The sequence below is a fragment of the Perca fluviatilis genome, chromosome 17 (genome assembly GCF_010015445.1).
Source record: "Perca fluviatilis chromosome 17, GENO_Pfluv_1.0, whole genome shotgun sequence".
Taxonomy (NCBI): Eukaryota; Metazoa; Chordata; class Actinopteri; order Perciformes; family Percidae; genus Perca; species Perca fluviatilis.
In genome coordinates, this window is record NC_053128.1 from 33,173,747 (window position 1) to 33,186,246 (window position 12,500).

Genomic DNA, 12,500 nt, shown 5'->3' on the forward strand with positions numbered 1-12,500 from the left:
ATGCTGAAGGACTTATTTCCAAGAAACGTACGAGCACATCTCTGGTAAACACAAGAATTAAGGGTTGACATTTGACCTTATAGATATCACTGTGAAACCTACTTTGATTACTTTCATTAAGGCAGTTATTTGTTGTATTACACGTTTTCTGAAATGTTGTGTTTAAATATGCAAAGGAGGTCATTATCTTATTCAATATATGCATCCTTTTGCACGAGTCTTTGTGGAGAAACTCAGATTTACAGATCTGTCGATTAAATCAACTAATCGATTAGTCGATACAATAGAATGAGTGTTAGTCGACTAAGAATTTCTTCAATCGTGTCTGTGTTATGTCTGTGTGTGTCTGTGTGTGTCTGTGTGTGTGTGTATGTGTGCGTGTGTATGTCTGTGTGTGTCTGTGTGCGTCTGTGTGTGTGCGTGTGTCTGTGTGTGTCTGTGTGCGTCTGTGTGTGTCTGTGTGCGTCTGTGTGTGTGCGTGTGTCTGTGTGTGTCTGTGTCCGTGTGCGTGTATGTGTGCGTCTGTGTGTGTGCGTGTGTCTGTGTGTGTCTGTGTCCGGTTGTGTATGTGTGCGTGTGTGTGTGTCTGTGTCCGTGTGCGTGTATGTGTGCGTGTGTGTATGTCTGTGTGTGTCTGTGTGTGTGTGTGTGTGTCTGTGTCCGTGTATGTGTGTCTGTCTGTGTGTCCGTGTGCGTGTGTGTGTCTGTGTGTGTGTGTCTGTGTGTGCCTTTGTCCGTGTCTGTGTGTGTGTGTCTGTGTCCGTGTGCGTGTATGTGTGCGTGTGTGTATGTCTGTGTGTGTCTGTGTGTGTGTGTCTGTGTCCGTGTATGTGTGTCTGTGTCTGTGTGTCCGTGTGCGTGTGTGTGTGTGTGTGTGTCTGTGTGTGCCTTTGTCCGTGTCTGTGTGTGTGTGTCTGTGTCCGTGTGCGTGTATGTGTGCGTGTGTATGTCTGTGTGTATCTGTGTGCGTGTGTGCGTCTGTGTGTGCCTGTGTCTGTGTGCGTCTGTGCGTGTCTGTGTGTGTGTCTGTGTGTGCGCGTGTCTGTGTCCGTGTGTGTCTGTGTGCGTCTGTGTGTGTGGGTCTGTCGTGTGTCTGTGTGTTGATGATGCGCATGTCTGTGTGTGTCTGTCGTCCCGTTGTGTGTGTGTGTGTGTTGTGCTGTGTGGTCTGTGTGTTGTGTATCTGTGTGTGTGTGTGTCTGTGTGTGTTTGTCTGTGGTGTTTCTGTGTCCGTGCGTGTGTGTGTATCTGTGTGTGTGTGTGTCTGTGTCCGCCGTGTGTGTGTGTGTGTGTGTGATGCGTCTGTGTGTGTGTGTCTGTGTGTGTGTGTCTGTGTGTGTGTGTCTGTGTGTGTCTCTGTGCGGTCTATGTGTGTGTGTCTGTGTGTGTGTGTCTGTGTGTGTGTGTCTGTGTGTGTCTGTGTGCGTCTATGTGTGTGTCTGTGTGTGTGTGTCTGTGTGTGTCCGTCTGTGTGTGTGTGTGTGTCTGTGTGCGTCTGTGTGTGTGTGTCTGTGTGTGTGTGTGTGTGTGTGTGTGTGTGTGTCTGTGTCGTGTGTGTGTGTGTGTCTGTGTGTGTGTGTCTGTGTGTGTGTGTCTGTGTGTGTCTGTGTGTGTCTGTGTGCGTCTATGTGTGTGTGTATCTGTGTCCTCTAGCGTTACAACTAAAAGATGGCGATTCCCGCTGAGAGGTCTCACCTGCTGGCCACAGCGTGGCGGTCTTTCATCTCCGACCTCTCGAACCAGACGTGAGGACAGGCCCGGACCATGGAGCGCTGCAGCACGCCCATCAGGCCTCCGTGGATCTGACCCACCTGGGGACAGGTAAGCACGCTGCCGTGACATCACCGCAGCAGAACAAACAGCTGTCGTTAGAGACGGCGCGGCACTCACCATGGCGTAGCAGCCGTCGTTGGACAGAATCACCACGTCGATGGGCGTGGTGTGGTTGGCCACGCATATCCCTCCTTTCTGAGGTCTGTTTTCTCTGTAGAGAGACAAGACTAGAGGTGTTGAAATTAATCAAATAATCGATGCACGGAATCGTGGACGATGCTGCATCGATAATCGGCCGGCTCATAATCGATTATTTCTGTTTATAATGTAATGTAGGCCTGACAACATTTCTGTTTGCATATTCTGGTATGTTTTGCACGTTCAGGAGTTGCCATGTGCTCAGTGCTGTATAGTTTGATGTATCCAAGTTATTTAGTATTAGAGCTCTGCAGGATGTCTGGGTTTTGAAGCTTGAAAAGCTATGAATTAAATATCCTACATGGCTTTAATAGAAACATGGATTTGACGCATCGTGATGCATCGAGATATTGAATCGGGAGATCAGTGAAGATTCACACCTCTAGACAAGACTAGTGATAGACCGATTTTATCAGCTGGCCGATATATGCGTTTTTACGTGTGTCAGCATTTTATTCCCGCATTATTTACAGACAGGCGTCCACAGGCAGCTCTGTGTTGCTGTAGACGCTGCAGTTCACGTGCAGACCGTGCACTGCCCCTCCCCCCACTAGCACCATGGCTGTCTTAAATTACAAATCAAGCTACTTTATTTCAATGCCTACTTTTCAGGTTTATTGTTTTCTTAAATTATTTAAATGTGTTGACAAAGGACATTTTGTGATGTCTTATAATATGTCAGCAAGCAATGCACCATCAAGGCTGTGTTGTGCACAGTTGTGCCATATGATGCACACTGCACAGTTAACCATATGCAGTGCACCCATCCATATGATGCACACTGCACAGTTAACCATATGCAGTGCACCCGTCCATATGATGCACACTGCACAGTTAACCATATGCAGTGCACCCGTCCATATGATGCACACTGCACAGTTAACCATATGCAGTGCACCCGTCCATATGATGCACACTGCACAGTTAACCATATGCAGTGCACCCATCCATATGATGCACACTGCACAGTTAACCATATGCAGTGCACCCATCCATATGATGCACACTGCACAGTTAACCATATGCAGTGCACCCATCCATATGATGCACACTGCACAGTTAACCATATGCAGTGCACCCATCCAGATGATGCACACTGCACAGTTAACCATATGCAGTGCACCCATCCAGATGATGCACACTGCACAGTTAACCATATGCAATGCACCCATCCATATGATGCACACTGCACAGTTAACCATATGCAGTGCACCCATCCATATGATGCACACTGCACAGTTAACCATATGCAGTGCACCCATCCATATGATGCACACTGCACAGTTAACCATATGCAGTGCACCCATCCATATGATGCACACTGCACAGTTAACCATATGCAGTGCACCCATCCAGATGATGCACACTGCACAGTTAACCATATGCAATGCACCCCATCCATTGATGCACACTGCACAGTTAACCATATGCAATGCACCCGTCCATATGATGCACACTGCACAGTTAACCATATGCAGTGCACCCATCCATATGATGCACACTGCACAGTTAACCATATGCAATGCACCCGTCCATATGATGCACACTGCACAGTTAACCATATGCAATGCACCCGTCCATATGATGCACACTGCACAGTTAACCATATGCAGTGCACCCATCCATATGATGCACACTGCACACATAATTTGGGTGATATGAATGTAAGATGATTGCAGAAGTGACACTGATCTGTGGTTTAGTTTATTCTTTTTAAAGAAATGGCAGGTACGCTGTCGATTCGACACGGAAGCATAAAACAGCCTTAAGTGTTTGAACTGTGCAAGTAGGCGGTTTGAGACACAGCCAACGTGTCATCAACCAGCGAGCGCTGTGACTGACCTGTTGTGGTAAACGATGGTGGCTGAAAGTCCTCTGGCACAGATCCTGTAGCAGGTCAGATGGACCAGCTCGCTCAGCCAGTTCTTCACACTGAAACACACACAGGAAGCACATATATATATATATATATATATATATATATATATATATATATATATATATATACACTGCACATATACACTTTTATACATTATTACCAGGGCCGCACGGAATCTGCGGATGCAGAATATTCCGCAAATCAAATGTTAAAATATTTCCAAATTCAGCAGATTTTCATTCTGGATCACCGCTGAAAACTGGAACAAAAAAGTTGTGTTGTTGTGTCTTGTTGTGTTGTTGTCTTGCTGTGTTGCTGTACCTGCTCTCAGGCAGAAATCCGACCAGAATGGTCCCGATAACGAGCCACGAGAGGCCGATGGTAGCCAGAGTTATCCTGCAGGAACAGCACAGGACATGTTGACATGTTGAGTCTTTTCTCTGAATAAAGTTATTATACATATACGTGTGTATATATATATATATATATATATATATATATATATATATATATATATACGTATATATATTAGGGCTGGGCGATATGGAGAAAATCAAATATCACGATATTTTTTACCAAATACCTCGATATCGATACCGCAACGATATTGTAGTGTTGACTATTGGTGCTTTCACAAAATATTTACACAATGAGATTTTAGATCAATAATCATCAGTAATGTGGATATAATGACTAAGTGGGTAAAGGTGAATAATAGAACAGCTAGAACAGTCTGGTAAGTTCAGAAAAGTACATCACTTTACTGTGATGCAGCCTTTAAAACCAGGAAAAGACACTTATGCCATGTTACGATATCCAAAATCTAAGATGATATCTAGTCTCATATCACGATATCGATATAATATCCATATATTGCCCAGCTCTATATATATATATAGATATATACAGTACAGGCCAAAAGTTTGGACACACCTTCTCATTCAATCGCGTTTCCTTTTTATTTTCATGACTATTTACATTGTAGATTCTCACTGAAGGCATCAAAACTATGAATGAACACATATGGAATTATGTACTTAACAAAAAAGTGTGAAATAACTGAAAACATGTCTTATATTTTAGATTCTTCAAAGTAGCCACCCTTTGCTTTTTTTTATAACTCTGCAAACCCTTGGTGTTCTCTCAATGAGCTTCATGAGGTAGTCACCTGAAATGGTTTTCACTTCACAGGTGTGCTTTGTCAGGGTTAATTAGTGGAAGTTTTTTCCTTATTAATAAAAAGCAAAGGTTGGCTACTGAAAAGAATCTAAAATAAGACATGTTTTCAGTTATTTCACACTTTCTTGTTAAGTACATAATTCCATATGTGTTCATTCATAGTTTTGATGCCTTCAGTGAGAATCTACAATGTAAATAGTCATGAAAATAAAAAGGAAACGCATTGAATGAGAAGATGTGTCCAAACTTTTGGCCTGTACTGTATATATATATATATATTTATTAGTATACATTACTTATATACATTACTCTGTGACCGACCTAAGGGGGAAGAGGAGGCAGTAGCGTACGAAGACGCCGAGCCCCCAGATGATGGTGAGGCGCAGGCTGATGTAGCGGAAGTTCTGGTTGGTTCTGGTCAGCAGGTTCCAGGAGTTCAGCTCCTCGGAGGAGAAGCGCTGGGTCACCTGGTCGTCCACGATGCTCTCCAGACCTTTGTTGTAGAAGTAGAAGACATCGCTGAGACAAAACTTCCCCTCGGCCAGCGAGCCGGACCGCAGACGCCCCATCTCCTCCTCCATCGAGCCCCCAGCGTGCTCTATGATCCCTGGGACACGAACACAACACGGCAGGTTACATCTGGAACGCTCTATGATCCCTGGGACACGAACACAACACGGCAGGTTACATCTGGAACGCTCTATGATCCCTGGGACACGAACACAACACGGCAGGTTACATCTGGAACGCTCTATGATCCCTGGGACACGAACACAACACGGCAGGTTACATCTGGAACGCTCTATGATCCCTGGGACACGAACACAACACGGGTTACATCTGAACGCCGATCCCTACACACAAACAGGGTACATAGGATTTGTCCCAACGAACACAACACGGGTTACATTGGCGCCTTGTCAGAACACAACAGGGGTCTCTGTTCTGGCAAACCACGCAGGCTGCTGCCAACAACCGGTTACTCGAATTTGGAGGAAAACAGGCAGGTTACATCTGAAGCTTACCTAATAGCTTTCACACAAGGCTGGGACGAACCAACACGAGGTAATGGTAACACACACGCGTTAAGCAGGTTCTGTCTTTGCCCAGGGGCCCAGGACGTTGACAAAACGGCGGTTACTTGAGTTTTTAATTGACGCTTCCCACACTTACTGCGCTCCTCACAACACATTACTGAAGCGATCCCTGGACACACACAACACCGCAGGTTACATCTGGAACGCTCTATGATCCCTGGGACACGACACAACACGGCAGGTTACATCTGGAACGCTCTATGATCCCTGGGACACGAACACAACACGGCAGGTTACATCTGGAACGTTATGTCCCTGCACAACACAACACGGCAGTTACATCTCCCCACAAACCTAGCCCACTCTTAGTACTTGAACTACGAGGTTACAAACACGACTACAACACAAAAAAAGGTTACACACGGCGACACGAGGCTCCCCTCTACAACACTCCATGCACACAACGGTCTCTATATATTTACCCGCAGACACACACAGAACCACACACACAAACACACACACACACACAACACACACACACACACACACAACGCAGACACAGACACACACACACACACACACACCACGCAGACACACATGCAGACACACATACGCAAAGCACACACACACACACACACACATACATAAAGACACACAACACACAGAAAGACACACAACAAACACACACACACACAAGACACGCAGAAAGACACACACACACAAGACAGAAACAGACACACACACACAGAAACAGACATACACACAAACACACACACACAACAAAGGCACACACACATGCACACACACATACACAGACAGACACACACAGACAGACACACACACACAAACACACACACACACACACACATGACCTCTGTGTGCAGCTGAGCCAACCAGAGGAAGTTGACTCATGACTGACCCGTGTATTGTCCGCTAGTTTCATTTTTAATAAAACATCAGATGTTATAAACTACGTGTGTGTGTGTGTGAGAATCTTAATGTGTAAAGTAACTAGTAACTAAAGCTGTAACAGATGAATGTAGAGGAGTAACTAAAGTAACTAGTAACTAAAGCTGGAACAGATGAATGTAGGTAACTAAAGTAACTAGTAACTAAAGCTGTAACAGATGAATGTAGAGGAGTAACTAAAGTAACTAGTAACTAAAGCTGTAACAGATGAATGTAGCGAGTAACTAAAGTAACTAGTAACTAAAGCTGTAACAGATGAATGTAGTGGGTAACTAAAGTAACTAGTAACTAAAGCTGTAACAGGTGAATGTGTAGTAACTAAAGTAACAGCAAACTGGCAGTGTAATACTAAAGTAACTATAGAAAGTGGGTAGACTAAGTAACTAGTAACTAAAGCTGTAACAGATGAATGTAGAGGGTAACTAAAACTAGTAACTAAAGTGTAACAGATGATGTAGTGAGTAACTAAATAGTAACTAAAGCTGTAACAGATGAATGTAGTGATAACTAAAGTAACTAGTAACTAAAGCTGTAACAGATGAATATAAAGGAGTAACTAAAGTAACTAGTAACTAAAGCTGTAACAGATGAATGTAGTGGAGTAACTAAAGTAACTAGTAACTAAAGCTGGAACAGATGATGTAGTAATTAAAGTAACTAGTAACTAAAGCTGGAACAGATGAATGTAGTGGTAACTAAAGTAACTAGTAACTAAAGCTGTAACAAATGAATGTGGCGATAACTAAAGTAACTAGTAACTAAAGCTGGAACAGATGAATGTAGAGGTAATTAAAGTAACTAGTAACTAAAGCTGGAACAGATGAATGTAGGGAGTAACTAAAGTAACTAGTAACTAAAGCTGGAACAGATGAATGTAGAGGAGTAACTAAAGTAACTAGTAACTAAAGCTGGAACAGATGAATGTAGCGGAGTAACTAAAGTAACTAGTAACTAAAGCTGGAACAGATGAATGTAGAGGAGTAACTAAAGTAACTAGTAACTAAAGCTGGAACAGATGAATGTAGTGGAGTAACTAAAGTAACTAGTAACTAAAGTAACTAGTAACTAAAGCTGGAACAGATGAATGTAGAGGATTAACTAAAGTAACTAGTAACTAAAGCTGGAACAGATGAATGTAGTGGAGTAACTAAAGTAACTAGTAACTAAAGCTGTAACATGAATGTAGCGGAGTAACTAAAGTAACTAGTAACTAAAGCTGTAACAGATGAATGTAGCAGAGTAACTAAAGTAACTAGTAACTAAAGCTGTAACAGATGAATGTAGCAGAGTAACTAAAGTAACTAGTAACTAAAGCTGTAACAGATGAATGTAGCAGAGTAACTAAAGTAACTAGTAACTAAAGTAACTAGTAACTAAAGCTGTAACAGATGAATGTAGCGGAGTAACTAAAGCAACTAGTAACTAAAGCTGTAACAGATGAATGTAGTGGAGTAACTAAAGTAACTAGTAACTAAAGCTGGAACAGATGAATGTAGCGGAGTAACTAAAGCAACTAGTAACTAAAGCTGTAACAGATGAATGTAGCGGAGAAACTAAAGTAACTAGTAACTAAAGCAACTAGTAACTAAAGCTGTAACAGATGAATGTAGCAGAGTAACTAAAGTAACTAGTAACTAAAGCTGTAACAGATGAATGTAGCGGAGTAACTAAAGTAACTAGTAAATAAAGTAACTAGTAACTAAAGCTGTAACAGATGAATGTAGCAGAGTAACTAAAGTAACTAGTAACTAAAGCTGGAACAGATGAATGTAGCGGAGTAACTAAAGTAACTAGTAACTAAAGCTGTAACAGATGAATGTAGCGGAGTAACTAAAGTAACTAGTAACTAAAGCTGTACCAGATGAATGTAGCGGAGTAACTAAAGTAACTAGTAACTAAAGTAACTAGTAACTAAAGCTGTAACAGATGAATCTAGTGGAGTAAAAAGTCCAATATTTCTCTCTGAAATGTAGCGGAGTAGAAGTAGAAAGTGGCATCAAAAGAAAAAGACTCAAGTAAAAGTACAAGTACCTCAACATGTGGTACTTAAAGGTACAGTACTGGAGCAGATGTACTGTGGTTGTGACTCACCGTTGGGCAGAGGTACGGGCACGCTGGGCTGTTGCTGGCGTCCTCTCTGGATGCGTAATGTGGCCCACTGCAGAGACAGAGACAGATAAGTTCAGATGACCTCTGGTGGATCTACCGGGGTGGCAAATGCCACCCTAAAAGAAAGCCTTGCCACCCCTGCTCCCCCCCCCACAGCTGGCAGCTACGAATTAAAAGTTATGGCCAATTTGACCATTTACGAGCGTGAATCTGCCACTCATCACCTGTGTCTTACCTTAATGCCTGTCCTGTGATAAAGCCCCTTACAGACTTCTATCTCCTATTAAGTGAGATCACACTGTATGGTCACTTATTCCTAATATACTTCTATCAGACTTCTATCTCCTATTAAGTGAGATCACATTGTATGGTCACTTATTCCTAATATACTTCTATCAGACTTCTATCTCCTATTAAGTGAGATCACATTGTATGGTCACTTATTCCTAATATACTTCTATCAGACTTCTATCTCCTATTAAGTGAGATCACACTGTATGGTCACTTATTCCTAATATATTATTCCTAATAAATGGCAGCCTGTGCCCTTTTGTAGTGTGTACATATTATTTCTCATCACACTGTGATAACTATGATTAAATTCAGTATATATACGTCTGACATACATGTTGCCACCCCCTCAAAACTTCCTGCCCCCCTCTCGCCACCCCATAAATACTTTTCTAGATCCACCCCTGCCTCTGACCCCATGCTGCGGCTGGGTCAGTGTAACTCTTATCAGTTCAATTCTCTAAGCACAAACGGACAGTTGGAAAAACAGAAAAATGGGTTAAAATATCCAATTTTTCATTTTTTATTTTTCCACCTTGACAAATTACAAAATTTGCTCTTTAAACTGTTTTTTCCAATTTTCTGTTTTTTATTCAGAGCATCAGAAATTGACTTTGTGGAATATGCAGGTCATTAAATGCATATGGACCAAAAAAACAGGGTTCATACGCATTTTAACCATGACTTTTTGGCAAATTTCCATGATTATGTATTCCTGAAAATGTCAGTCGACGTTCTCCAATAAGAATACTAATCTGTGTTAAAGTTTCCCCTCAGAGGTTTAACTATAACATGAATGATAACGTATGTGGATCATAGTGGGATTCATCATATCGCTCCCCGAATACAACGCTGAGGTTAAGACCAGCAGTGTTGGTCATCTTACTTTAACAAAGTAATTAGTTACAGTTACAAATTACTTCTCCCAAAAAGTGATTGAGTTAGTAACTCAGTTACCACATTGTAAAAGTAATTAGTTACTCAGCAAAGTAACTGTGACGTTATATTTTATGTTCTATGACGCTATTACGTTCTAAAACATCTTTAACGTGAAACATGTTTATATTAACTGATTGAAGAATAAAAACACTATATAGAGTATAAAAAAAAAAATTGGAACCCATTTTTCTGTTTTTCCAACTGTCCATTTGTGTTTAAAAAATTGAACTGATAAGAGTTAACTGACCACTGACCTCACGCTGCTGCTGCACGTTTCCTCACTCGACAAACATGTTGAGTAACAAGTGAAGAGGGAAATCACACTCCTGCAGACAGACTCTCTGTGCTCAGGGGTCAACTTTTTTATTTTTTTAAATTCTACTTGCCGTGTAGTGTCAAAAACGTTATTAAAAAAAACCCAGAAAAAGATATCTAACTTCTAACGTTAATAGTTCGTTGTCCCACAGCGCTGTGGAGATAGGTCTGACCACGCGGGACTAATACCATAATAACGTGACGATCTTTTTGGAGGTTTTGGACATTTAAAGCTCCCATATTCTGCTCATTTTCTGGTTCATTATTGTATTTAGAGGTTGTACCAGAATAGGTTACATGGTTTGATTTTGCTCACATGTTAATGCATCAAAATATGATATAACAGAGAGAGACATTTTGTACAATGATAGACAGACAGACAGACAGACAGACAGACAGACAGACAGACAGACACAGACACACACACACATTTTAAAGTTGTACCAGAATAGGTTTACGTGGTTTAATTTTCAAAAAACTATATTTGTTGTACTGCACATTGCTGCAGCTCCTCTTTTCACCCTGTGTTCAGGTCTCTGTTTTAGCTACAGCATGAGACCTCTCACTGCTGTAACATCTTTGTTGTCAGTCGCACATGCTCAGTAGCTAGGTAAGACTACATGCTCAGTAGCTAGGTAAGACTACATGCTCAGTAGCTAGGTAAGACTACATGCTCAGTAGCTAGGTAAGACTACATGCTCAGTAGCTAGGTAAGACTACATGCTCAGTAGCTAGGTAAGGACTACATGCTCAGTAGCTAGGTAAGGACTACATGCTCAGTAGCTAGGTAAGGACTACATGCTCAGTAGCTAGGTAAGGACTACATGCTCAGTAGCTAGGTAAGGACTACATGCTCAGTAGCTAGGTAAGACTACATGCTCAGTAGCTAGGTAAGGACTACAAGCTCAGTAGCTAGGTAAGACTACATGTTCAGTAGCTAGGTAAGACTACATGCTCAGTAGCTAGGTAAGGACTACATGTAGCTAGCCTAGCTGTTTCTCTAACTGCAGTCAGTAACTAGGCAGGATTAGCTGGAGACTACTTCGTAACGAGGAATCCCTGCAGAACAGGTACATGGACAGTAGTTCTTTTAAGATTATGGTCAACTAGTGTGTGTTGTAGCAGATGTTTTGGCTATTGAGAACGAAGCTAGCATGCTAACGGTTAGCCCCTCGTAGCTCTGGTTTACGCTAGTGCCGTAAGAGAAAGCCGCGGTAGATATTGGACTACATGCTCACCAGGAGACGAAGGTAGGACTACATCTCAGTAACTAGATAACTCATCTCAGAACACCATGGATGGATTTATTAAAGTCTGTGTGTGTGGAAGCACCAGAGACACAAAATAACTCCCCAAATCACCAGAAAAAGTGGTTTTTATTTCATAATATGGGCACTTCAAAAGAAATTACTGGACTTTGAAAAACTGGGATGAACAAGTTTCACTTTTTGCTAAAAATGTTATGGAGCAAAATGAAATTGTTTTTGTATTTCTGTTTCTCTTACGGTAGGTTTCCACACAGCGAAACACCTCGCGAATTTCGACCAGCGAAAGTTTGCCTCGGGGGCGTGTTTTTAAATGTCCCGGGCTGTCAGAAGACAGGGGGCGGTAAAAATGCACAGCATTCGGTAAAACGTTAGCTCATAAATGCTCTGGTAACCTGGCTATGTAGCCTAGCTGTCTCGCTATGCTTACAATGAAATGCAATGTCCGAACATGCTAGCGGTTGACCTGTCGGCTAGCTGAATCATTTTGAGTGTTTAAACTATCTCCAGTGGTCTATTTGGTGGTGCGTGTTCGCCCTGTTTAAG

General features: G+C 42.1%; 1 protein-coding gene across 1 annotated transcript in view; it reads right to left on the reverse strand.

Moving 5' to 3' along the window:
* Window positions 1–12,500, reverse strand: part of gpat3 (glycerol-3-phosphate acyltransferase 3) — a 26,421-nt gene that overhangs the window by 10,150 nt on the left and 3,771 nt on the right. Inside the window, exons 3-8 of the mRNA XM_039780265.1 lie at window positions 9,127–9,193; window positions 5,351–5,636; window positions 4,172–4,246; window positions 3,814–3,903; window positions 1,891–1,984; window positions 1,696–1,811 (exon numbers count right to left, since the gene is read on the reverse strand). Coding sequence (XP_039636199.1) covers window positions 1,696–1,811; window positions 1,891–1,984; window positions 3,814–3,903; window positions 4,172–4,246; window positions 5,351–5,636; window positions 9,127–9,193 — 728 coding nt within the window. The remainder of the gene's footprint in view (window positions 1–1,695; window positions 1,812–1,890; window positions 1,985–3,813; window positions 3,904–4,171; window positions 4,247–5,350; window positions 5,637–9,126; window positions 9,194–12,500) is intronic.